The sequence below is a fragment of the Natrix helvetica genome (assembly GCF_964273705.1).
Source record: "Natrix helvetica genome assembly, chromosome: 6".
NCBI lineage: Eukaryota > Metazoa > Chordata > Lepidosauria > Squamata > Natricidae > Natrix > Natrix helvetica.
In genome coordinates, this window is record NC_138553.1 from 15,337,452 (window position 1) to 15,365,355 (window position 27,904).

At 40.1% G+C, this 27,904-nt stretch overlaps 1 protein-coding gene across 2 annotated transcripts in view; it reads right to left on the reverse strand.

The window, feature by feature from the left end:
- The window catches only part of WNK1 (WNK lysine deficient protein kinase 1), a 119,713-nt gene continuing 91,809 nt past the window's right edge, over nucleotides 1-27,904 (reverse strand). The window contains exons 22-32 of one of the 2 annotated variants that reach the window (XM_081957880.1): nucleotides 25,965-26,048; nucleotides 21,966-22,043; nucleotides 21,299-21,368; nucleotides 19,451-19,515; nucleotides 16,158-16,789; nucleotides 14,008-14,210; nucleotides 12,194-12,388; nucleotides 11,325-11,396; nucleotides 9,331-9,372; nucleotides 4,930-5,111; nucleotides 1-2,891 (exon numbers count right to left, since the gene is read on the reverse strand). In XM_081957880.1, the coding sequence (XP_081814006.1) occupies nucleotides 2,577-2,891; nucleotides 4,930-5,111; nucleotides 9,331-9,372; nucleotides 11,325-11,396; nucleotides 12,194-12,388; nucleotides 14,008-14,210; nucleotides 16,158-16,789; nucleotides 19,451-19,515; nucleotides 21,299-21,368; nucleotides 21,966-22,043; nucleotides 25,965-26,048 (1,938 nt within the window). In that variant the 3' untranslated portion in view covers nucleotides 1-2,576. Of the gene's footprint in view, nucleotides 2,892-4,929; nucleotides 5,112-9,330; nucleotides 9,373-11,303; nucleotides 11,397-12,193; nucleotides 12,389-14,007; nucleotides 14,211-16,157; nucleotides 16,790-19,450; nucleotides 19,516-21,298; nucleotides 21,369-21,965; nucleotides 22,044-25,964; nucleotides 26,049-27,904 lie in introns of both variants that reach the window. The other variant, XM_081957881.1, reaches the window with a different exon arrangement.

Here is a 27,904-nt window from a genome sequence, read left to right on the forward strand (position 1 = left end):
TCAACAAAAGCAGGTTTGGTTTATTTGAATGATTTCATTAAATATCTACAAAGAAGGTAACAAACTGCAGCACAAAGCGCAATTGTACATGAAGCGCAATGCCTGGATTTAGTGCAAAACATACCATTAACTACGGCCAGGGAAGCCCAAGGTTTGAATTTCTTTTATTTTATTTTTACAGTGTACATTGTTAAATAATGTAAAGAAAACATCTGTAATTCAGAAACAGATCTTGTGGAAAAAAAAGGTACTCAAAAGTGTAATATTAACACAAAATAATTTAACAGTTCAGTAGCACTAGTTAATTCTTCTAGACCTCAGTTATTTAATCCACAGGAGGGAAATCAATGGTAAATAAAACCAGTATTTGCATTAACTAAGTGAAAAACCCAACCTCAAACATATTAAACCAAAATACCATCCTCGTGCAACACTCAGCTGACCATTCTAACCATGAAGTGGCCCCTTTCATCACTGATTCTTTCTACTTTCTGCATATTAATTCATTTCTTGTTTTGAAGAATGGGCCACAAACTCAGAAAGTAAAAGCTTCTCCATTAACAGTAGGAAGCCACAGCTTCCCCCTTATTCTGTCACAATGGGGGACTTTGAAGTCGGAAAAGGGGTTGGAGCCCAGCTACCTTATGGACTTCCCTTCTTTTGCTTTCCAGCCACCATGCCGAGGCCTCCCTTCCTGACAAAAGCCACTCTTAAAACTTCAACTTGAGACAAAGGGATGGAAAGACAAACCTGTGCATATGTTTGAGGGTAGCGTGAACAAGTACAGAAATAACAAATTCCCTGCTAACCTTAAAGGAACTTTTTTTGGGGGGGGGGGAGAGGGGAGACTTTTTTTTTTTTACTTATTATACAAACTTTTTAGACCAGCAGTAAAGCTACTCCCAAATACAAAATAGAAGTAATCTGACCCTTCATAGCCTGCTGCAGCAATAGAGAGTAATACTAGTCGGTTGCAGTATGTCGTTTGAATGGAGAACCTGTATGTTGAGTCTGAGTGGAAAGTAGGCGATGCAGTGCACCTACTCGAAGGCAACACAGTTACAGTCTTGGTACCAAGTTTTAAGTCCTTTAGACGTTTTGACAAAAACAAAGTTATTTTTTTTGATTCTGAGTGTTTCAAGCGTATCGGTCCTTGGCAATGAAACCCGCAACATGGAATATCTGCTTCTGCCCTTCCTAGGTAGAATGAAAGAGCAACCCCAGGAGACGTTCACGCTCCCCAGAGTCCTAAACTCCCCTTTCTGAACACATGTTGACCCTCCTAAAACCCTTTTTTAGCTTTCAGCCAGCCTGCCCCTAGGAGCCGTCCTTTCAGACAAGCCTTTCTCCTTCCCTCCCTCCTCTCTCTCTCTCTCTCTCTCTCTCTGTTCACATTCAGCCCAGTTTTACTCTGGTTACACAACATGCCATCATTTCTGTACCCTCCACCAATATCCACTGCTGGTTTCCCCCCACCTCTCTGTAGCTTTACCTTTTCAACGTACAGCTGCAGTAGCTCCCCTTCCAACACCTACTCTAGACACTGTTACAGTATAAGCATCCAATGTTTTAGGCCTTTGGTATTTCAGTGGCTAGGTCCAAAATCACCTCCCTCTCGCCTTTCCCTCGGTCTGTCTAAAGTCTGCCGGGCAGGTGATGCTAACTGCAGGAGCAATAAAAAGTCCAAGGCACTAAAATATCCAGCAAGCATACTGGGAGAACAGACAAGTATTCAAGTACATTAATTTATACAATTATACATTCACATTTATCTAATACAATGAAAATAAAAAGGAAAAAAGTTAAAGTGTCTCCAATAAGTATCAGGATATAGCTAGCTTTTTCCCCATTTTTTTCTTTTTTTGACTGTTTAACCCCCTATACTCCACTTGTTTTGTTTTTTTTAAACTACTGTTGTCCAACAACATTTATATATCACAGTGTTTCCACATCAAAACTGATGGTAAGTACATGTCCGCAGGGAACTTTTAATTATTTGTTTTTCTTCTAAACATTTTAAATTGCTCTAATGCTGCTGTCAAAGCTGTTAATACCTTTTCCTGAAAGCAGGAAAGACTTATCTCAAAGCATGGGCTATTCTGTATGTCCATCTGTGTGCGCACTTGTTCTGGAACTGTATGATGTGATGCTCTGAAGGAAAGAATAGATAAGATGATGTAAAAATAGACCGCTTTCCCTCTGGGCTTAGTTCTTCAGAACAAGGCAAATGGCATACCCAGATTCATGCGAAGATTAACAACTTTCTTTCCCAACCTATAGGATCCAGCCTCTTAAGTCATGTGAATTTTATAGTCAGAGGCCGCTGACGTGCATGGTGATTTCCATCTCTATACATTCTGCCACATACAAGAAATAGAGGACGTATGTGCCGTCTTAAGAGGATCCTGATCACGTTCTCCCCATCTTCCGAAAGGGGGGCTTTACTTACTGAGTGCAGAGAGCAATGGTTAGAGGGGGGGGGGGCATCCATCCCTTTTGGGCACAAAGAGCCTAGCAGTTAATTCAGGCCCCGACTCCTGCCCAAAGGTCTTACCCAGCAACGTGGCTGGGAATCGCTAAGTGGTCCGCAGATTGGAGCCAGGGGGGTTGCTGATAGATTTCTGTAAGTTGCTGATGTTGAAGCTTTGTAATGAGGCCGTTCCTACAGGCTGGAACTGGTTTAAAGGCTGCGGTGCTGGACCACCCGTCCCGCTCCAGGGGGCTACAAAGGGCACTGCTGGATAACCAAACGGCTGAGGGGGACACATGGCCTTGGTGAAGTGACCTAGGGAGGTAGCTGATCCTGCAGAGATAGGGGTAGCACCAAGAGAGGATGTCATCGAGATGCAGAGTTGGCTTGGTGCGGAGAACTTCCTTGCCATTCCTGGACCCTAAAACAAACAAAAACAATGGAACTCAATCCAAAATCAAGCTATCTGAGAATTGCTAAGCAAATCTCTTTCGGCAACTCTATCCATGCATGACCCCGAAAAGTAAGTATGGCACTTAGGCAGTGTGCTGATTCAATGTTTGTGAGCCCTTTTGAATTTTCATGTGATCTGCTTATTCATACAAGTCCTAAAATTACATAAAAAGAACCACATTACACAGCCAAAAACATATTTTGTTCATTGATTTGTTGGGGAAAATGATTCAAAGCGATATGGTAAAAATGTATGAAACTTTCCTTTTAGTAACCGGTGTGCCCTCCTTGGTCAGTAATAACTGCAACAAAACAATTTCTGCCAACAGTTGATCAGCCCTGCACCATCAGCTGGAGGAAATTTACCCTGTTCCTCTTTTACAGAACAGTTTCGACTGTGGCTTCACTGCAGGAAGCGCGTGCTTCAGGTCTCCCCGCAAAGTTTCTATAGGATTAAGTTAGGACTTTTGACTTGGCCATTTCAAAACCTTAATTTTATTCTACTTGAACCATTCTTTGGTCTTACAACGTGTGTGGTTTGGCTCACTGTCTTGCTGCAGGACTCACTTTCATTTGAGTTTCATTTCATGGCTAGATACCCTGACATTTTCCTGTACCATTTGCCAGTAGAATTCCGAATTCACGCTTCTCTCAAGCCGTCCTGGTCCAGAAGCAACGAAGCGGACCAAACCTCAATCCTGTCACTCGCATGTTTCACAGATGGAATAATGTTTTTATGCTGGAATGCAGTGTTTGCCTTTCGCCAAACATAACACTTTTCATTCAAGCCAAGTTACATTATGGTCTCATCTGTTCATGGAACATTTGTTCCAATAGCCTTCTGGCTTATTCTCATCGTCTTTCACAAAATGTAGACTGGCAGCAGAGTTCTTTTGAGAGAGTAGTGGCTTTTTCCTTGCACTCCTGCCATGCACACCACTGGTGTTGAGGGCTGTCCTGATGGTGGGTCTCACGAACGCTGACATTTGCAAATGCAAGAGAGGCCTTTGGTTCCTTAGATGTTACCCCCGGAGAACTCTCAGAATATTTTATATTGTTTGCTCTTGGTTGATCTCTTCTGGGAAGGGCAACAATGCTGTTGAATTGCCTTTATTTGTACACAATCTGCCTGACAGTGGACTAGTGGAGCCCAAACTCTCTGGGAATAGTGTTTTAACTTTTTCCAGTCATGACACACATCTACATCCTTCTGTGCTGAAGATCTGACTTTTAATTCTGTTCTTTAAATATAGGAAGCCCTCCCATGTTCACACCTAATTATCACCCCACGGATTGAAACACCCGACTCTTAATTTCTCCTTCAAATGAACTGATAATCCTAGAGGTTCATGTACTTTGGCTTTCACAGAAATATGTAGTTTTGGATCATTTTGCTTAATAAATAATCAAACCAATACAATGTTTTTCACTCAGTTGTTTATGTACTTATTATCTAGCTTTAGGGGTTGAGTGGAGATGAGATCATGTTTTAGGCCATATTTATGCAGATATATTGAATGTTCAAAGGGGTTCACAAACTTTAAAGCACCATTGCAGTATTAATTTTTCTTCTTCCTCCTCCTCCTCCTCCTAGCCATTGTCTTTCCACTGCAGGATGAAGGCCGCTTCCTCATGTTCCCAACCAATATGGTCCTGAGGTTTCCTTTGCCAGTTGGGCCTGCAATACTTGCTGATGCCATCGATCCATCTTGTTTTAGGTCTCTTTCGTGGGTGCTTTTGTGAGGTCCATTCTATGAATGCCTTGGTCCACCTGCCATCAGTTCTTCTTGCTGTGCGACCAAAGTTCTCTTTGGGGAAGATGGGTGGCTATTTACATTTGATTAATTAATTGAAATCAATCTAATTTAAATAGTGATCCATCTTCCCCAATGAGAATTGTGGATGGCACATAATAATAATTAAAAAAAAAACAGCCAATATAAAAGTGATAGAAATCTAAAAAGTCAGAGTTATAAATAGAATAAAAACCAAACTGCTAAACTTGCCTCGTAATTGCCAGGCCCTTTGCCTCCTTTCTTGCCAGACAGATTCATTGCGTCACGAGCCCAGTTGTCCACTAGTTTGTGCAGATCATCCGTGAAGGTTCCTTTCCGACTAGAGGCAGGGGGCTGAGACTGGGGGGCCTGGCTGTTTACTGTACCTCCAACAGTGTTTGTACTGCTGGTCCCTAGGAAAAGGAAAGCAGCTGTCATTTGAATGTGACTGAAACAGAATTCCCTGGAGGCCATCAAGAGTTACAATGCAAAATAAGAGCAAGAATTTAAAAAGCCATGCATATGAGGTCTACTTGGACATAATGAAAAGGAAGGATTTTAGAGCTCAGCTAGCAGTTTTTTCTGCTATTAAGTTAATTATGTAATTGTATGTTATTTTTCAGATCAGTGGGTGGTCTGCAAAGTTGCCGTTTTCCACAGACAAGTGGATTAACATTGGGCATTAATAACCAGGCTGTCGGGACGTTTCCTCCCAATTGTCTACAAGCACCTATTATACTCAGTTAACCCATTTGCCAACTCTACCCACTCAGTCCTATACCAAGAAATTATATATTAATTGGGATAACCACTCTGTTCTGCAGATGGACAATCTGAAACCTCAAGGACACATTACTGGAAAGAAACACTTGTGTTACTGGCAGCAATCATGAAACAAAATTGTACTAAGAGCCCACTGACTTCACATCCCCAAACCAAAAATGACATATAGCAAACAATCTCCTTTGCTTCAAACTGAGGGGGTGGCTTCCAGAGGAGCCTGCTTATTTAGTTCCAAAGGTTTCACACCACGGGAGGGAATGATCTCAATACATCTAAAAAGAGAGGCACAAGGAGCTACTTGATTAAAAAAATATGGCACTTGCTAGAATCAGATCAGAAGAATAAAGAAAAGTCCATTATGTCCACGGGTGCATGCCAAAGGCTTTCCAGTGGCAAATCTGCTGAAATGATGTGGAAAAGTATTATTGCTTCTAATAGTTAGCTGAATAGCAAAAACTTCAACACAAGTCTTGAGAACTTCAATGTGCGATGAAAAAAAAAATCACCCATAACCAAAACAGAAATGTTCATCAATTTATAAAACAGAATCTGAACCCAAGAAGGTAACTGCAATGTGGAAAAATTTGCAGAACACTGCAGTTTAAAAAAATCTAAGTTTTATTTTAAAAAATCAGGAAGGCATGAAGAATTAGAGCAGCACTTTGGATCTGAGAGCAAAGAGGTGCTTTGGAGCTTGCAGGGGCATACATGTTACACTTGCATCTTCAGTGGGAGGCAAGACTGACAAGTGACAAAAGAGGCAATCTGTGTGAAGCTTAAACTTTGCAACTTTCACACTTGTACCCAATGTTGGGGTTACAAGCACAAAAAGGCCAGGTTTGCACTGTGACCTTGCTGTGTGTGTGTGTCATAATGAATGGCATGGATTACATATGCCTGCAATTCCATATCCAAACATCTTTTCCTGGGATTGCTATGTTCTAAGGGCAGGGCCCCATGTGTTCCTAAGCACCTTTTTTGCCTTCAGATCCAAACAGCTGCACAATCTTTGTATCTGTGGCATTGTATTATTATGGCAACTGGATCCTGTTGCTTAGAAACTAATAGCTAAAGGTTACAGACGGTAATAACTGGATTCTGGATCCCTTAGACCTGATAAAAATGCAAGTAGAGAAATAAAAGTCCTTATTTATGGTAACAGTGAGGCAAGGTGTTACTGCGTTGTGAAATACTGTATAAGCAAGCAAAGTGACTAACTAAGATGACCCAAGAGGTAACCGTCTCACCCAAACTGAACAGAGAGAAGGGGGAAAACATGCAAACAAGAAAATGGAAAAAAAGGAATCCTTTGCCCAGGTGAGAGAAATGAATGTAGTGTTGAATCACTTACTGTGTAACATGCAAAGGAACAATATTTGATACAATAACATAGGCTGTAACAGATGCATAAATCTAATTGATAAACAGCCAGACACACACACACCAGCACAGATAACACACAAGAGTGAAGAAAAGAAAACCACCTTCACATCATGCCTAAAAGCATTGTCATCAGTTTCATGCAGGGACAAGAAGAGATTCTTCAGCCCCTTCCTGATGGCCATAACAGATACATTGCTAGGTACAGTGCCTACAAGACATTGGGGTAAGTTGATGGTGTGAATTCTCAGGTGTGACTAATTTTTCTCTTTCACTGGCTGTTCAGCATGCACACAACTGCCTCAGAAACGATCTAAGATAATTAAATGAGAAGGATTTATACCATATCAAATATGACCTCAATTGTTAAAAGTAACCAATTTTTTAATCTGTTAAACCAGCCATCAAGAAGAGTCTGACCAGAATGTGGATCAGTGTCAATAAAAAAAAACACCTCCCTTCAATCTTGCTCAGTCACAGCAAATATTATAGAATTTTATTTTGGCTCTTATCTTTAAAGAACAAACGGAGGTCTTTCCCTCCATTGCTACAGTCAATCTCTTGAATCTCTCTCCCTCTTAATCCTGCCAAAGTGCTTCCCTCCATCTGCAGGAAGTCCTCAATTGGGAACAGAATTTCTGTTGCTAAACAAGGTGGTTGCTAAGTGAGTCTCGCCCAATTCTGCAACCTTTTTTTTTGGCATGTTTATTAAAGGAATCATTGCAGTTGTTAAATGGATCAGGCGGTCATTAAGAGAATCTGGTTTCCTTCATTGACTTTGAGGCCTGAAGTTGGCTGGGAAGGTCACAGATGGTGATCACATGAACCCGGGACTCTGCAACCATCCTAAATATATGCCAATTGCTAAGCACCTAAATTTTGACCATGTGGATGCTGTGATGGTGGTAAGAGCAAGGACCGGTTCTAAGTTACTTTTTCAGTGTCATTATAACTCTGAATGGTTGCTAAATAGAATATAGAATAACAGAGTTGGAAGGAACCTTGGAGGTCTTCTAGTCCAACCCCCTGCTTGGCAGGGAACCCTACACAACTTCAAACAAATGTTATCCAATCTCTTCTTAAATGCTTCCAGTGTTGGGGCATTCACAACTTCTGGAGGCAAGTTGTTCCACTGATTAATTGTCCTGTCAGGAAATTTCTCCTTAGTTCTAAGTTGCTTCTCTCATTGATTAGTTTCCACCCATTGCTTCTTGTCTTGCCCTCAGGTGCTTTGGAGAATAGCTTGACTCCCTCTTCTTTGTGGCAACCCCTGAGATATTGGAACCCTGCTATCATGTCTCCTCTAGTCCTTCTTTTCATTAAACTAGACATACCCAGTTCCTGCAACCGTTCTTCATATGTTTTAGTCTCCAGTCCCCTAATCATCTTCTCTGCACTCTTTCTAGAGTCTCCACATCTTTTTTACATCATGGCGACCAAAACTGAATGCAGTATTCCAAGTGTGGCCTTACCAAGGCATTATAAAGTGGTATTAACACTTCACGTGATTTTGATTCTATCCCTCTGTTTATGCAGCCTAGAACTGTGTTGGCTCTTTTGGCAGCTGCTGCATACTGCTGGCTCATATTTAAATGGTTGTCCACTAAATGAATGGTTATAAGTCGAGAAATACTTGTACCTTTATTAATGATACTTTTTCTTATGCTGTAGAGCAAGGGTGTCAAACTGGATTACTTCAAGGGCTAGATCAACATTGTAGTTCTCCTCCATGGGCTGGCTGGGAGAGGGTGGGGGGGAGAGAGATGGGAGGGATGCTTCCTGCAGCAAGTGGTGCCTGCTGGCCAAAATAGGATGCGGGGGGGGGGGGGGAAATGACGCAAGCCCCCCCACCCCCGGTTCCTTATTCTCAGCCTGGATGGCCTCCTACAGCACTTTACTGGCCAAAACGGGCTGTAGAGGCACCGTGGGCCAGTCCTTTGCTATTTCTAGGCCAATCCCGCAGGCCAGATTTAAGCACCCCACAGGCTGGATCTGGCCCACGGGCCTTGAGTTTGACACCCCTTCTGTAGGGTCACTCTGAGGTCATTTGTTTGCTTGCTACTGGTCCTTTAAGATATGGATAGCATACTGGTCATACACAGCTGAATCAGTGATTGCAGAAACACCCTTTTGACATAATTATTAGAACCAAATTGCTTTCAAAAAGGGAATGTGCCTTCTAGTATGATATGAAAATGACTAGAGCCAATATATGCTAGAGCCTCATGATTAATCTCCAAGAAGTACATCCTTAAGTGATGATCAAAGTTATCCTTTGTGGTAGCAACAGGGTATCTAGGTCTACTTCTGCAGTAATGCAGAAATACATGCTATTAAAAGGAACAAAGGTATATAAAGAACAGATGCTGTGCTTAAGACAGATTCAGGGAGGTTAAACTGTATGGCCTTGAACAAAACAACACAGTTTAGCAATCAGAATTCAGAGGTAACCAAGAAGGAAATAATTACTACAGAGCTGGTTGCAAGGGCAGACTTTTTTCACCATCTTCCCTAAAGCACAAAGAGAATGCAATTGGTTAAAGAGAAACAGTGAGAAACACAGTATTAGCAAATAGCATAGAGCACCCGGTGATAAAGTAGGAAAACACAACAGGTTATCATCCCTTGATGACACTGCTTTTAATTCTTGAGGGGCCTTAACAGCATGACGAGTTTCAAGTAGGGAAACAGCTACAATGGACCAATTTAAGTACATACTTGTTTAGAATTTCTCAAGTACATTATGGCAGCAAGTTTTAAAAAAAATATAATATAGGGTAATTAGTTTTTTTGATAATCTGAACTGAATTCAGTATTGTAACCTTTCCTCTTATTTTTAATTGACTTCAAAAAGAGTAACAACAAATAAACCCACCAGGGGCTATTTGCTGTTTTTATTGTAACTGATACCGTGATTGGCTGATTTATATTCGTGTGAAAGCCTCCTTGAGTCGCCATGGGCGAGTAGGTGGCAATATAAATTTTCTAAAATAAAATGAAATAAATTTAGTCCTCAAAACAATTTCATTTTTCCTAGAAGGCCAGTGCCATCCAAAGTAAGAAGGAACCTGTTGAACCTTTTCTACTTTTATGTCAAGTGTACAAAGACATGTGTTATTTGCAACAGAGGTGATCAGCCTCATATTCGCTAGTAAGGACCTTTTCCCCTATACAATCTATTGACAAAAAAGGACAGGCCTCGGGAAAACAGAAAACCTGTTAAAAATTGAGTAAAGCCAAGCCATGCTTTCACAAGCATTGCCAAGTTTTAGGGGACAGCAGAAATCAAGTGATGCCAAACTGGAGGCATTATACATTTCCATTATTTTTAGGCTCCCCAAACTTTTCCCCCACATGGTTCATAGTTCACAGAATATTTTATCTAACAAAAAACTCCCGACAAAAATCCCATAGAGCAATTGTACATGTGAATTAGCCACATTCTTGCTATTAATTATCCTCAAAATAATTACTGTTTTCTGAAAATTTTATTTTACTGCAATTTAGTATTGTTTAATCACTTTTCCCCCCCAGTCTTGGCTAAATCACCATTTAATAGTTCATGACCGGGCTCAGAAACTTAGGCATATAAAATTCAGTTACTGATTGAGGAAACTTTCCTCTAAAAGCAATTCCAGGAAGAAATATTTTTGCCCCAATTGCGTGCATGAACATCTGTCCACACATCACTCCCATGATGAGAAGATAGGATGGTAATACCTGTAAATTAAACTACCCATATCTTTATGCAGCTTGTAGATCAGCTCTAGCCTTCCTAGATTTTTTTATAAATCATGGTAGTGAAAGATCAGGTATTTCGCCTAGTTTCTAACTGAACTGTGAGTAGTTGGCTACATAATGTTCATGGGAAATTATCTCCTTGATCTGAAGCACATCAATGGAAAAACCTTTGTACCACTTCTCCTGGGGCAGATATATCCCCCTAATCTTGCTAAACTGCTATTGTGTTCAGTCAGTGCTATACTCATACCTGTGCATGCTTGTTTACCTGAGTTGTCAAAAATAAGCCCAGACAGATGAACAACAACCTGTTAACTTCAGAGTTGTGTGAATTAGTTTCTCATGTTCAGCACAGCTGTCATGTAGACTAGGAAAGGGGTAAGCACCTCTCTGTCTGGCATATCTTGTCCTTGGCCGCTATTTCTCTATACACTACAGAGATGTTTAAAGGTCTTGGCAAGGAATCCTAAGATTGTCTCCTTATAACCTGAAGGATCATATGAAACCACTACTACCACCAGAACCTTTTAGCTGAGCAGCAGGGTAACAATTTCAGAACACTGTTTTCTGCAAGCTACACTTCTCAGCCAAGCCCTAAGGTCAGAGAGATACAAGAAGGCAGATGTAAATGGACAGCATGTGATAACAGATCCAAGTAGCCAAAAACAAAAAGACGAGGAAGGAGTAAAGGTGTTACACACAAAGAGCCAAGCAGGGCGTACTCAGAAATCGGGTCCTCCTGCCACCAGGCTTGAATGTCACCCGCTCAGATGCACAGTTAAACTTCACACAGCCTGTGATAAAACAAAAAACAGAAAAAAGGGGCGAAGAACAAGGACAGGAGATAGAACACAACTACAAGATGTTAGAGAACTCTAGGCTGGACTGGTGAAATGCATTAGCAAGACACAAGAGAAAGAACCTCAACCAATCGAGAGCTTTTACACAAGACACAAGAAACCAGGACCTTCCTCCCCACCCACCCACCCACCCCCAGATAACCATGTCTCCAATATCATGTTGTTTCTGATACCAGAACTCAGCTATTTTAATCCAACTGCATGCATTTAATCTAACTGCACGCCACAAGTAATATATATTATAGCAACAGCACATTAAGACATAATATTGTGCAATTTGAAAGATAGGCAAGGTTTAAATCAGTATGCTCCAATGACTTGCTTTCTATGGTTTGGAAGAAGCCCTGATTATTATATTGTACCATTTCATTCTTCTTTATTTCATCCTTATTTCACATGCCTGATCTGTTTGTACAATGAAACTGTACATTTATTTATAAGGGGGGAATCAATGATCAGAGTTCATTGTACAAACCTTCCAGAAAAGCTTAGGTTTCAAACAAGTACAGTGGGACGGACAAGTCAATCTATTTTATTTTGGCTAAACCTTCCTTGCAGCATCGGCCTCAAGTTTTACTCTTCCACCCTCACCCGATCGAAGAAGGTCAACCATCTCTCCTAAATTTTATTTGTCAGGGTTTGCCAGGCTCTAGGAATCTTGTCATCCTCTGATGCAAGCAGATAAGCCCCACTGAAACTCCGTATTACGGATGCTCATCTACAACGTTTACCTTGGCCTGGCCCAGAAAGGCTTGGAACAGAAATGGCCCCATCGCTAGTAAAAGCTGAATAGAGATTTTCACTAGAAGGAGATGGCTTCAGTGGCTGTAACAGATGGTTCTGTCCTGTTTCAGGGACGCTACAAGGAGGGTGCAGGGTCTGCTGCTGGGGTAGAACTGAAGGGGCGCTCTGAGCAGACAGGTTTCCTGTGCAGGGACAGAGGAGAGCAGAAGTTAAGGCATTGGTGACATAGGGAAGCCTTTGCTTTCCAATCCTACTACGTCATATTAAAATTCAGTCATGAACTCTTAATGACAGATAGGTGTTTGCATTAGCTATCAATTAAGGCTGAAACTACGAGTAAAATTTGTTGAGAAACCGTCAATCTCTATTTAGAAGGCTACGGTTGCAAATGAGCATTCAAGTGTTCACATATGATTAGTCCAGGGGTGCCCAAACTTGGGAACTTTAAGACTTGTGGGCTTCAACTCCCAGAATTCCCCAGCCAGCCATGCTGGCTGGGGAATTCTGGGAGTTGAAGTCCACAAGTCTTAAAGTTCCCAAGTTTGGACACCCCTGGATTAGTCAATACTGGTTAAGGCATCAGGCTAGAAATAAGGAGACCGTGAATTCTAGTTCTGCTTTAGGCACAAAGGCAGCTAGGTGACCTTGGGCCACTCGATTTCTCTCAGCGTAAAAAAAAAACCATGCTAAGAAAACTGCAGGGACCTTTCCGGGCAGCCTCTGAGAATCAAGACGGTTGGATGGAAATTGTTTTAAAAGGTTAACAAAGCACAGTTGTTCCCTGCCCATGACAGGACTCATTTTTATTACATAAATCAGTTGTGAATCTCTAGCCCGTAGACCTAGGAAGTGAGATTGAAGGACCTACAGCTATTTATTTTATTTATTTATTAATTGAATTTATAGACCGCCCCCTCTCCCCAAAGGGACTCGGGGCGGTGCACAGACAGAATTGCTAAAAAACCGTATACACAATAAAATATTAGAAACCCCTTAAAAACAAATTAAATATGGAGTCTGTACAATATAGTAAAAATTAAGAACAGCTTAAAAGTTAACCCCCGAAAATTTAAAATACCGGCCAGGAGGATTGGAGGTCCTCAGTTTATCCCTGATTGCTTAACAACTGTTTGAGGTTACGATGGACTTGAAAAAAAGCTACTCACAACTTGTCCTTGAAACTATTACTGCTGCAGCAGCATTCTGTGGTTACATTTGAGGCATTTGGCAACTGGCTCAAATTTACGATTGGTTGCAGCATCCATTTGTCATATGATAGTAAATTAAGGTAGGGCTCGCAAAATTGCCTATTGTATAAGTATTTATTATGACATGATTTGCTTAATAACTATGTGATTCGCTTAATGACCAGAGTTGATTTAACCACCACAGTAAAAACAGCTGTAAAATTGAATCCAGTCACATGGTCTCCACAGACACCACAGAAATAAACAGGGGAGGACTTAGGCACGGTTGAGCTCCTTCAGCAAAGCCTTCTGGACTGTCAAGACATCTAAATTAAGGAGGCGAGTTACTTGAAGTCTGATAAAATAAGCGGCCAATTGTAGGAAAATAACTGCCCCTCTGTGAGGGAGATGGGTGATAAATAGGTTTGTGTGTGCGCATGCCCACCCGCATGCGCCCATAAAGTGGCTTGGCTGAAACAAAATTGAAACTGTGGCAAATTAAATGGACATAAAACCAGGCCACCAATACAAAAATGAAAACTCCTTTGACTCAGTGCCGAATCAACTGCACCAAATACGAACAACATTTTTTCCTACATTTTTACAAAGCTTACCCAAAATCTGTGGGCTCTTATTACCCTGGGAACTGCTGCGACTGGACCGGCTGCTTTTTCCTTTAGTAGGTCTTCTTCTCCGGCCTGAGAGAGGAGCAGCAGGAGGGATGATGACTGCTGGAGGTACTTTGCCCAATTTTGTGTAAAGGAGTTCAATCTCCAGCTTTTGACGACTCTGAAGTTCTTGGATCTCTTTAAGGTGCCTGCAAAATGAAAAGATGGTATACTGATATATTTGTGAGTCCTTTACATAATATTACCTAGGCCAATGTTTTTGTACTGCTGTATTACCTGTTAAGTAATATAGGGGACTGCTCCTACCGTGCATCTGGCCTTTTGGAAGGGCATTACAATCTGGATTAGCTTGAGTCCTGAGGGAGGCACTCTTATGCTAGAGGTGGTTGATGGAATAAGATGATTTTGACCCACCCCATGCCCTTGGCCTTAGTTTTTTTATATAATTCTTAATTTAGTTTTAAGTTAGTTTATATCCCTGGATTTTTGGAAATTCATGCTGTTAATGTTTTAGTCCGTCCTTTCCTTTTGGATCACCATGTACAGATGTGGGACCCCTGTTACCCGAATTAGTAATCATATGGTCCTTTCAACACACTCAGAGAATGCCAGATGGGGGGAAACATAAAATCTCTGCTGCTGTAATTTTCCCCCTATGTTTAATTTCAACTGTTTTATTCATTTTTGAATCTATCTATCATCTATCAATCTATCTATCTATCTATCTATCTATCTATCTATCTATCTATCTATCTATCTATCTATCTATCATCTATCTATCTATCATCTATCTATCTATCTATCTATCTATCTATCATCTATCTATCTATCATCTATCTATCTATCTATCTATCTATCTATCTATCTATCTATCATCTATCTATCTATCTATCTATCTATCTATCTATCTATCTATCTATCTATCTATCTATCTATCTATCTATCTATCATCTATCATGGCTGTGTGTGTGTGTGTGTGTGTGTGTGTGTGTGTGTGTGTGTGTGTTCTAGCATAACTCTGGAATGCCTCGAGCAATTTCAACCAACCTTGGTACACAGATGACTTACTCTCTGGAAACAAATACTGTGGGGGGTAAGACACCCCTAAAACCCCTCGGGATGTGTGTTCTGTTAAGATACAGCCTGTTGTGCCTTAAAATGGCTTCTACTCTACAGTGCAGTGGAGCTGCCATGGTAACAGCTTCACAATACTCCACAACGGGGCTCCCTCTGGTAAGGGGAAAATCCAACATTAGAAATTACATTTGGTCCAGACATTTCCCCCCTATAAATAAATACCCAGGGTTATCAACTAGTAAAATATTATATATATTTTACTATCTTTAATTTGCATTTTAACTCTTTAGCTTCTTATTCTCATTCAAGAACTGAGTGCTGCTGTGTGGTAGGGTGTGTTCCCGTCATGGACTCCAGCTCCTGCTGACCTAGCAGTTCGAAAGCATGTAATTGCAAGTGGATAGATACCACTTCAGTGGGTACAAAAATGGGGAATTAAAAGGAGCCCCCAACTGGGCATCCCCCAGTGATGTCCCTGGCTAATCCTTTCAACCCAGAAGCGTCTGAGGTACTTCTGACACAAATGTGAGTGTGTGCTGCTTATTTTGGTTGAAGTTTTGTTAACTGCTTTAAGTGCTTGCCTTGGGCCAAAAGATTAGAGATAATTCAAACAATAAATAAATAAATTTCATCTGGAGAGCTTTAGCTATAAGCCATATAGACAGAAGGTTCTTACCCCCCCCCTTGACTAATTATTTTTTTTAAAATATAATAAAATTAAAGAAGTTAAAAGATGTTGCAAGTCAAAGAATCAGACTACAGCATCATTTTGATTCGCATAAATTATTGTCAGCCCAGCAAAAATATCTTGGATTGCTAATGAGCATCCCAGAGATTAGCTTGCCTTCTGGTTAATGGTTTGCAATTGCCAAGGTAATCGTGGAATTTTTACAATTAGGCGAGTGTCCCACGATAGCCATTTTGTGAGTGTGTCCATTACAAACACTCAAATTCCAAATATGCTCAGCCCTAAAAGTTATTTACTCTTGCATCGGATAAAGAACTGATTCAGAGTACTTCTTCTCACCAGGTTGCCATAAATCCGCCTGAAAACTTACTTTTCCCGCAGTCGACGCAGCTCACATTTCAAATCTTCATCTTCTATGTCTGACTCATTATCGCTGCTCATGTAGGAAGTGTTGAATGAGTTGCTGAGACTCTGGACTGGAAGACTGATTTTTGAGGCAGGAGGGTGCATTGAATCAGGACTCCCTGAACCATCATCTAACTCTTTAGCTGCGCCGCTCAGGAAAGCAGCTTCCAATTCAGAGGATGGCCCATTCAGATGCAGAGATGGCCTTCTCTCTGCAAATTCCGATTTAGGGGTTGTAAGTGGAGAAGAAACTTGCTCAGAGTCCATGGACAAAGGGACCACTTCAGGAACCTCTCTCTCTATGCAGGTTACCTCATCTTGAGTTCTGGACACAGAAAAGCGACCCACTTGGTCTGTCGTTGTTGTCACCTGGAAACGTCCAACCTTGGTTGGCTGCAAATGAACAGTGGGAGAGAGTGCACCATCCAATGCGTCCACTGAAGTGACAGGGATATTATCTGCTGTCCCACTGTAGGCGTGCTTCACGAGAGTACTTTCTGGACTGCTGCTAGACAAAGATGAGGATTCTGAGGTTGTTGTATCAAAGTGCTTGGGTTTACTTTCGCTGTCTTTCTGATCATCCACAGCCACTGACACCTAATTGTAACAGAGATGTTATTAATTCAGTTTAGTTGTAGAAACATATAAAGTATAGTGTTTTAGGTCCCTGCACTGAAACAATGACCATATATACTTTTATGTTGTGAAAGAAATATGGAGAGGGAGAGAAATGAAGCAGAATTTGCTTGTGTCCATTGTAGAAACAAGGGGAATGAATAAAGAGCCTAAGAAATGTGCCAAAAGCATAATGGAAAAAGCCATGACAATTTTAAATATAGTCTTCTATTTATACATACTTAGTTAAAAAGCCAATCATTACACTGGACTATTCATTGATAAAATGATCCACTCTTCAGTACCAGTCACAAAATTAAAAAATCAATACCTGATCACAGCTGTGTTATTGGGCTGGTTTTCCTATTTTAAGTGTTGCAGTAATGTTTAGCACGACACTGTTCCGGAACTATGAATCTTAGCCAGTTTTAAGAGACAATGGAGGATCACAATTCCCCACTACCAGCTTGTACAATAGTGGTGTTCATCTTCTATCTAGTCCCTCCATAACAGAAACAGAAATAATTGTTTCACCTCAGTGTTCTCCTTTGGAAATCTAACTTTTGGCTTTTCCTCTTTAAAAATGGAGGTTTATATTATTTTAAAGACTTTTCCTCTTTTCTGGAAACAGAATGTCTGGTTGAAGAATTGTATGCTCATGTAGTAAACCGCTATTCTGAGGAATATTTATGGCCAATTGCTAGCAATTAACAATCACAGAAACCTTCATAGGGAAATAACATAAAGAGAAAGTGACGGAATTTGTGGGGTCTTCTCTAAAATTTCATTACTATACAATTGGGAAACCCTTCACACAAGGTAATTTATCAGGGGAATGTGCCTCTAGTGTTTGGTATTGGTGTTGCATTTTGCTTCCCTGTTCTCTAGCCCACTGCCCAACCAATGGACCCTCAGAGACTCAGGCTTCTGACTGTTGCTACAGAATGCCAGGTCAGTTTGTAATAAAGCCTCCCTCACCCATGATTTTAGTTAGTCAACTAATGTAGCGGTCTCCAACCTTGGCAACTTTAAGACTTGTGGACTTCAACTCCCAGAGTTCCTCAGGTTGCAAAGTTGGCTGAGGAACTCTGGGAGTTGAAGTCCACAAGTCTTACAGTTGCCAAGGTTGGAGACCCCTGAACTAATGGATCCCATGGCTGTTGGAGGGCTGTTTGGATCATTGCTGAAGGCATAGTGCATGTTCTGAACCAAAGCCTTAGTTGAAGCTGAGACTTTCAATCGGATTGTGTCTATGTGGTTCTTTCCTCTTGTCATAGGTTTCTACTTTTTGCTGTTGTTTTAATGCGTTCTTAATGGCTCATTCATGAGATGGGAAGCCATATAAATGGGTCAAGGATCGCAAACACATTCAACACAACAGAAACTAATTTAGGAATACTTTTGGACTAAAACTAATCCTATTCTGATCCCACTACTGCTGGATTGTCTTGTTTACACAATATGTTAACCTCCCCTGTACCTATTTATTGTACCAGGCAAACACAATCATTATAAAGTTTGAAAATGCTCAAAGGGAAGGGAGCTTGCAAGATCAAATATTGTGTGGGCATTGGTTTCTTAGTAGGCTTAATATCTTATGAAATGGCTTGTCTAACACTCAAATAAATAACTAGAAATTAGTTGTGCAGCAATTTTGGAAATTGCTATCTACCTAAGGCAGGGGCGTCCAAACTTGAGAACTTTAAGACTTGTGGACTTCAACTCCCAAAATTCCCCAGCCAGCGTAGCTGGCTGGGGAATTTTGGGAGTTGAAGTCCACAAGTCTTAAAGTTCCCAAGTTTGGACACCCCTGACCTAAGGCAAACCAGCAGAAAACTTGGGGGAAAAGAGGCTCTGAGATAGAAATAGCCGTTCCTGAAGAGAAAAGGCTGAAATTATGGTCGGAAGCAATATGACTTGAGGACTGCTACATCCTCACCAACATTAAGTAGAGTAGTCCTAATGGGTCCCTAACAGAAGAACCTTTGGCATAATAGTCATGAAACAGAAAATGAAATCTATAACTTACATGAGTGTTCTTGGGAGGAAGAAAACTATTTTGCTCCAATTATTATGCAACTCTACCTTTAATTTGGGGGGTGGGGGATAGTGTAAGGCCAAGATAGAGAACAAGAATTATAATAACTTGGTGTTGTGGGAAAAATGTAGTGGGAATTTCCAGGAAGAGCATTCTGGCTGACAGTTTATTGATACAATTGAGGTCATTTCCACACAATTATATATAAGTCTTTCTTCTGTTCATATAAGCAACAAAATAATTGAACAAGCAGGCATCAATGTTTGTTTCAGTATCTCAGCAAATGTAAATCAGAACACACACACACACACACACACCAATAAAGTTACAATGTTTGAACCTTTTCAACTTATCTGTAATTAAGCCATCTTTGCCCTCACAGTAAACATCCAAATTAAAAAAAAATCTTCTGTTTTTGAGAGAGGCAGAAAACCTTGGTTTTTTAAAGGTTTGGAATGGGATGAAATCTTCCCCTTTTCTGGCTTCCTTGCTAATTATAACTTTCTTGACAGTGGTGATGGGCTCTAATAGCACCCATTTATCTATTATAAACCCATCTGTAAAAAAGGAGTACTCCATGTTCCATCGATACTCCATGTTAATACCTGAAAACGACCCATCTTAAGAACTGCAACTCCCGAGACGCTACTGCTCTCTGCATCCTGAGAACCTGAAAGACCAAATGGAAACAGAACATGAGACACAGGTCTCTATCTCTTAACACTGGTGGATAAATTCTTTGAGGGGAAAAATCAATTGAAAATATTTAGTTATATCGAATTAAGTCAGTCAATGATGACATTATTGAACTTGATAGGCCAAGATTCAGACTCCATACAGGAGTTTGTTACGTTCCTATGTTCCATTATGAAATCTAACCAGCTTTTATTTGTGGACATCTTTTAATACTGTATGAACCTCAAAAATGTACAGTTGGATGATGATGATGAACGAATTGAGGGAGGTCACACTTGTTCTGCCTGGACAAGCCAGAGAAGGAGTCCAGTTCTGCATTTGCAAACAATGGTGTCCGTGGGTGGATCCAAAGAGGCAAAGCTGGCAGAGGTGGCACTGCAAATGAAAGGGCTGCCCCTTTTGTACATAGGTGCACCAATGTTGCTCTTAGATGCCTTTCCTTCTTTGCCACCTGCCTGTCAGCAACACTGGCCACCACCACTCCCACATCACCTCATCTAGCCTCTCTTTCTCTGAAAGTTGTTTGCTGCCTTTATACTCTGCTCCCATTGGCTCTGCTCTGCTTACCCCAGCCAAAGGAGGGATGCAGGGTAGTTGAGAGTGGAGTCACTTGAGGCTGCCCAGAATTGTCCCAGGCGTCAGGAACAAGTATGAGAGAATTTGGGTCTCTTCTGCTAGGACTTCTCTTTACCTAACCTATGAGCCAGGAGCCATCCCCAGATATGGAGACCTAATGATTTATTGGCCTTTTTCCTTTCTGATGTTACTTTTCTCTCTTCTTAAGTCCATGTTATCTCAAATTGCTGGTCTGGGTTTCAAGCTAATTACTTTTTCCTACATTACCTTATGAGATGGTTGAAACCAGGCCAAGGACCCTGGAGAGTGGATGCCAGTTTCTCATCCCTGCCATGGGTCAGCTGAAAGGCTCTAGGGATGCCTCTGGCAGGTTCCAAAATACATACTGCGCTTTCTATCCAAACCTGGAGACATAGTGGGCATGGAATTGCCTTGTGCCTTGTACTTCATGGCTCCCATTGCAGGTCATGGCTATCACAGGCTGACCTGGTGTTGGCAAGCTTGCCTATATGGGAATGGCTACTACCTATCCTATTGGCTAAATTAACCCAAGGGTGCTGCTGGGTACAGATAAGCACCAAACACTATTTCCATAAAGAGGAAGAGGAGGGAACCTATCCAGACTACTCCAGAATCTGAGAACCCGTTTTAGCATATTATGGAATTATCAGCACAAATAATTCTTTGGATTAAATTCCAAAAACTTATTTTGAAGCGCATGGAATATGTTAGCAGCATTTAAGAGTCGTTTACTAAAACAGCCAGAATTGTTTTCAAGATTTTGTATTTTTATCAGCTACTGCATTTATGATCCCATGACCTTCAAAACATTTTTTCAGAACGGAGTCCAAAACATCTAGAAACACACAATCAGAGAAGAAAAGCCTGCTAACTACAAAATCACATTAAATTGAAAAATAATGCACCAATGTAGCCATTTTAGCTACATATATATGCAACTTTTTTCTATCTACATCACTCAAGCATTTTAAATAGCTAGGTAAATTTTTGTTCATTTATGATGTGAACAAATTCTAAAAGAAAATATTTTTGAAATTATAATCCTGTTACAAAGACTTCAAACCCTATTGCAAAACAATTCTAAATAAAACATTCAGTTTTAGCAATGACAGAAGCATGCTTTCTACTTTCCAGAAATTGTTATAACCAGAGACTCTTACCAGAATCTGTGGGTTGTTCTGAGGTGGATACCATTCCAGTAACTGCTGAAGTTGCCACAGGTAGCACAGACTATAAAAACACAACAACAACAAAATAGTTTGTTCTTTTTATCCTTTTGCAGGTTGGGACAATCATCAATACGTCATCATTCGAATATCCCATCGTTTTTCTTAAGATGCAGATACAAACGCAAAGTACTTATGAATATCCGCTGTAGCAGATTGACACTACTAGGGAATAGTTCAGCTAATTTCAATACTGAATGTTCCAGAATGTTGGTGCTACTGTAAAAAATGATTCACATCCCTCATATTTGTCAAAGGGAAAGAACTCTGAGCAGATGCTGGACTGTATCATTTTAGACTACAGTTATGACATGAGACAATTAAGATGATGCCTGAGGGAACCTCTCTTGATATTGATTAGGCTCCATGTACATCTGACTTTGATTTTTAAAATTAGAGATGCATAACAACCCTGGAAGGAAAGTCAACAGGGCTGCAGTTGGTATGCAAGAGGTCATATGTGGCCCATGGGCAATTCTAGGATATGAGACAAGCTGAACACAGCCAGCAAATCTGCTTAGCATTCTTAAATTTTCTGAAGAATTGGCCATCAGGTCACAAGCATGTGAATATGTTCAAGTTATTTTTGGTCAAAACCTACACATGCAGTTGTTGTAACCATCTCTGGACTCAGAGTTCTTCTCAGCTGGGCATCCAGATCTTCCAGAGGTTGTTGGGACTAGAAGAAGGAAAAAAACAATTGAACGTAAAGCTCCTTAAAGCTTCCCAACACGCATAACTTCTCTAGCATGCAACAAACATCTGACCAGTCACATCTTTATATCCAGAAAATTATAGCTTTATGTTCAAACAAATTCAAAGGCATTTAGCATATAAAAAGGGCATGTGTGAAGTCTCTAATTTTATATTAATTCATTGCTTATGAGCTTCATTTTGTCCATAGCAACCTTACTTGAAAAATCTGGAAGTATATTGCAACATTAAAACAGAATATAGGTATATACTAAGAAGTCTATGAGCCACTCTTGGGACTGTTAAGATAGAAACCCCATGGATCTTCTTTTTTTCTGAGCTGATATAAATATGCCTACCCACTCCTTTGTGTTTTTCATATTGCCATTTAGAAATTTTTCAACAACTATATTTTTGCAAAATAAATGTGGGCTAAATACAAATTATCTCTGAGAAATGCACAAGTAAAATTACAATCACATTTACTTGATCCATGCTTATTACATTAAGTAGTTAACGTAAATTGGTAATCCATGTGTACATATCAACTCTTGCTCTATATAGCACAATAATCGGAAAAGGGAATGGAGCACCAAGGCCATCTATTTCCTTTACACACTGGAAAACACCTTCATGATTTAGTTGATTCTTGGGGCTCAATCCTTCAATCCTTTTGGCAGGTGTCAAGTCCTGCTGGAAAATGAAGTCAGCATCCCCATAAAGCTCATCTGCGGAAGGAAGCATGAAGTGCTCCAAAATCTCCTGGTAGACGGCTGTGTTGACCCTGGACTTAATGAAGCACAGTGGACCAACATCAGCAGATGACATGGCTCCCCAAATCAACACAGACTGTGGAAACGTCACACTGGACTTCAAGCATCTTGCAGTGCCTCTCCATTCTCCCTCCATACTCTGGGTCCTTGGTTTCCAAATGAGATGCAGAAGTTGCTCTCATCAGAAAAGAGGACTTTGGACCACTGAGCAGGTCTGTTTTTCTTTAGCCCAGGTAAGACGCTTCTGACGTTGTTTGTTGTTCAGAAGTGGCTTGATAAGACGAATATGACATTTGAAGCCCATGTCCAGGATCTGTGTGTGGTGGCTCTTGATGCACTGACTCCAGCCTCAGTCCACTCCTTGTGAAAGTCCCCAACACTTTTGAATGGCTTTTTCCTGACAATCCTCTCCAGGCTGCGGTCATCCCTGCTGCTTGTGCACCTTTTTCTTCCACACTTTTCCCTTCCACATAACTTTCTATTAATGCACTTTGATACAGCACTTTGGGAACATCCAACTTCTTTTGCAATTACCTTTTGAGGCTTTCCCTCCTTGTGGAGGGTGTCAATGATGGTTTTCTGCACAACTGTCAGGTCAGCAGTCTTTCCCATGATTGTGATTCCTACTGAGCCAGGCTGAGAGACCATTTAAAGGCTCAGGAACCCTTTGCAGGTGTTATGGCTTAATTAGCTGATTAGAGTGGGACACTTTGAACCTAGAATATTGCACCTTTTCACAATATTCTAATTTTCTGAGATTGTGGATTTGGGGTTTTCATGAGCTGTAAGCCATGATCATCACAATTATGACAAATCACAGCTTGAACTATCTTGCTTTGCATGTAATGAGTCTATCTCATATATTAGTTTCACCTTTTAAGTTGCATTACTGAAATAAATGAACTTTTGCATCATATTATAATTTTTCGAGTTTCACCTGTATGTACTGGCCCAATAAAAGGTATTGGGATACAAATAGTAAACAGCGACTTGGAAAAGAAGATTAGAAATTTGTTATCAATCATAATTAATTCTTACTTAGAACATGTTATAAAGGTGTAATGTTATTGGATGATATTAGAAATAATTAATGAAATGTCATTATGTGGTTGTGTTTTCAATTTTGGATTATTTTATGCAAAAGGATGTTAAAACAATTATAGTCAAATGAGAATTGTGGGATGTTGATAGTAAGATATATAAAGATTTTTGATTTAAAATATACAATGTGATATGAACTATAAGTAATGACTGTGGAAGAGATACACGAAAGTTATTTGTAACCAATCGACACACTTCTACAATTTGTAACGAAAGATGATTTGTGTGTGTGTGTTGTGTTTATCTGTTTAACCAAAAATAAAAAAAATTATTTTCAAAAAAAAAGAAGAAGCTAAGCCTAATTATTCAGAGCCCTATCCTCAATGTGCACAAAGAGGATTTCAAAATCCAGTAGCATTTACTACTATGTAGAATGCTGCCTGTTTAACAACGTAATACTTTTAATAAGTTATTTTGTATTGTACTTCCAAGATCAAGTTTACATATAGATTTCCAGCGTATCCAACTGTATTTTTATAACCCTTCTAGGACTGTGTTATGAAGGAATAGTATTGAAAATATTTTTTTAAAAAAACAGACACTAGGTAAATACACTATATAAAATATAACCTAAACTGTACAATTCAGAGTTTAACAGTTTATTTGTTTGAATAGTTCTAAGCAGGACTATAGAAATAACGATTCCTAGAAAGCCACCATAGATTTAAGATTTGGTATAACCATTACCTATATTTGGTTTAGCAAGAAGCAATTGATGCATTAAAATTAACTTAACAAATATTGCACATCTCAATCACAACACTGACAGTGTTTCCAACTCAAGAGGCTACATGCCCAATTTTTTAAAAGTATCTTGCAATATAAATGTAATCATATATTGCATTGCTTTTTGTATTTCTCTGTGTGTGTGTGTGTGTGTGTGTGTGTGTGTATGAGAGAGAGAGAGAGAGAGAGAGAGAGAGAGAGGGAGGGAGGGAGGGAGGGAGGGAGGGAGAGAGAGAGAGAGAGAGAGAGAGAGAGAGAGAGAGAGAGAGAGAGAGAGAGAGAGAGAAATCTCTCAATCCTGCCTTTCTTCTAAAAGCCTGAAGCCATTTCCATAGGGATTGTCCTTATTTCTGTCAGTGCAGCAGCAACCACACGAGGTAGGTTGCCCTGAGAGAGTGGCTGATCCAAGGAGACTCAGTTGGTTTCTATTGTTGAGTGTGAATTTTAACCCTCTCTAGTTCTTGCCCAACATCTTAATGATGCTAACTCTAAAATGATATATCCACATAGTCCTCTCCAGCATTAGTTAATGTAGATACGGTTTCTAACAACGGTTTTCAACAGATGGAAGTGCATGTTCAACCTTGATTGGCCTTCCAAACCAAAGTTGCCTTAGGGCTGTTTAGTAACTTGGATGGGAGACAAGAACTGTAGACTACGCATGAAAGTAAAAAAGAATAATGAAGCAATGAGAAACCATTTTGCGTCCCATCAGGGTAAGTGTGTGGACTCATCTATGATCCTTCCAATTCCTATAATCAAGACCCACAGAACTCAAAAGGCTCATACCATTATGCACTGATCAGCAGGCTTTGAAGATAATACTTCCTATAAAAAACATTGCATATAAGTGCCCCAAAGATTTCTAGCTGACAATTGATCAAAAACAGGCACACTGTATATTTATCTCAATTCCCTGAAGTGGTGGAACCCATTACCAACCGAACTTGAAGACTTTATTCACGGGATGTACCTTTTTTTTAAAGGGGGAAAAATACATTTCACAAACTCATTACACGTCAAACGTTAGAACACATTTAAAGGAACTATGCACTGATATCAAGGAAGCTTGATATCTTTAAACCAGTTAACAGAAAAGTTCAGCAGCTATTTTGTATTGGAAGGGAGAGGGACTGGAAATAAAAATACCTCTAAATAAGAAGTCTCTCTATTATTAAGTGAAGTTATGCAAGAAAAAGTTGCCCAGTTAATAAAAGAAGGTGTAGGAAGAACTATCATGCAATAGAGTTTAATTGAAGCATGCTCATTGAAAGAAAAAACAGGGGAAGCAGATAGCCGTAGAGCACCTGAGTTAGTGTAGGTCCCGGAAAGGGTGGCAGCTGCTCACTGGGTGGAGCACCAGTTGGAAGTTCAGAACCTACTGGTAGTGCCTATGGATAGACATGAAATTTAAGTTTAGTGAAAGAAGCAAAAAATTAAACTTCACATGGAACCAAAGTATGTCATTTTAGAGCAGGGGTGTCAAACTCAATTTCTTTGAGGGCTGCATCAGGGTTGTGTTTGATCTCGGAGGGGGGGGATGGGCTTGCCTAGGATGGGCATGGCCAGCTCGACATCCCTTGTGTCCGAGGCGCCTGTGGTGGCCTAAGCGTTCTGCCAGCGAAAATGGGCTCCTGCAGCTCTGAGCCAGCGAAAACAAAGCCTGCGAGGGTCGCTCTGTTTTCCCTGGCAGAGGGTTGCAGGTGAGTGTCGCAGCCAAAAATGGAGGTCAGGAGCCCATTTTCACTGGCAGAGGCACCGCAGGCTGGTCCTTCACTGTTTCCAGGCCCCTGGAAATTGGCCCTTCACTGGCACCTGGGGGCTAGATCTAAGCACCCCACAGGCCGGATTCGGCCCCTGGGTTTTGAGTTTGATACCCCTGTTCTAGAGCCTTCAATAGTTAAAAGAATATCATTAACTTCGGTTATGATTAATTGCTGAAATTCTTTATATCAGTCAGTAACACACCAAAAGCAAAACTTCAACAAAGAAAGTAACCGTTTTCAGACCCCAAGCTTTGATCATAATAAGTGGAATATGCATGCCTTTTTTGGGGGGAAGATGATAAACTGGAACCTATTGGGCAGAATATATTTCATGAAAAAATAGTTTAGTTCTGTCCAAATATCAGTTATTGGCAGTTCCCTTTAAAAAAAAAAGTCAATATTTTTGTCTAAAACTGAGCAATTTGTTATCACTTTAAAGGTATTTATTTTGCTTGGAACTTTTTATCCCATTCTGTTAAAAAATAAGAAAACCATATTCATTTGTAGTTCTCTCAAGCTCATCAACGAAAGGCAAACATCTCATTATAGACCTTGGATAAACTTTTAACTCAAGCTAATTTGGACAAATTTTCAACGTGACAAAATGAACTCCAAACCAAAATGGTTAATGCACACCACTAGTATTTTAATAAGAAGCACTGAGGGAATAGTTATTATTTTAAACCTCACCTGTATCTTACGCGGGGTTTGAACATGTATTATTTACATAGACATACTCTCTTTGATTAAGTAGTTGTCATATTCTTAACTCAAAAACAAATACATTCAAAGCAAGATTGGCTAGAGTTAGGTGACAGTTGAAGGTTACAGTTATTTGAACTGCTCATGAGATTGGCCTAGCTACCATGCAAATGAAGGGAAAGGTTAACAAATATACTGAAGGAAACTATAAAATTGGTTGTTCTATTAAAAGATACTGGAGCATGCAAACTCAAGAGGGGAAAGTTATGTTACCAACATTGGTTAAAACTATGTACCAACATATCAGCCTAGCAACAAAGTTCTGGATAATTCCATTATACGTAACAGCAGTGAGTCTAAAGAATGGAATGCAGAGTTTTGAACATTTCCCTCTCCACTCCTCCATCAAAAATAGGTAGCTGTATAAAATTTAGTTTGGAATGATATCTCATTACACCTCTTTTTTTAAAAGAAAAAAACATTAGAAATTGTTGCAATATAGCTCTACATATGATAGTTTGGGGAAATTTTTAACTCTACATAAGAAAACACAAAGGTTATCATGTAAGTAACCTTGCAAAAAAATAATGAGTTAATTTGATCCTCATTCATTTTCTTCCATAAAACTTAAAAAAATAAACTCAGTCTCCATCTAAGTTTTTTCAAACTCCTGTAACCTGTTAATTTTCCCTGTGTTCAACAGCATCCATGTTCTCTTTAATTTGGCAAAGAAATGTGGTTCATAATCTCTCCCACTTAATATTTAAATGAACTCAGCT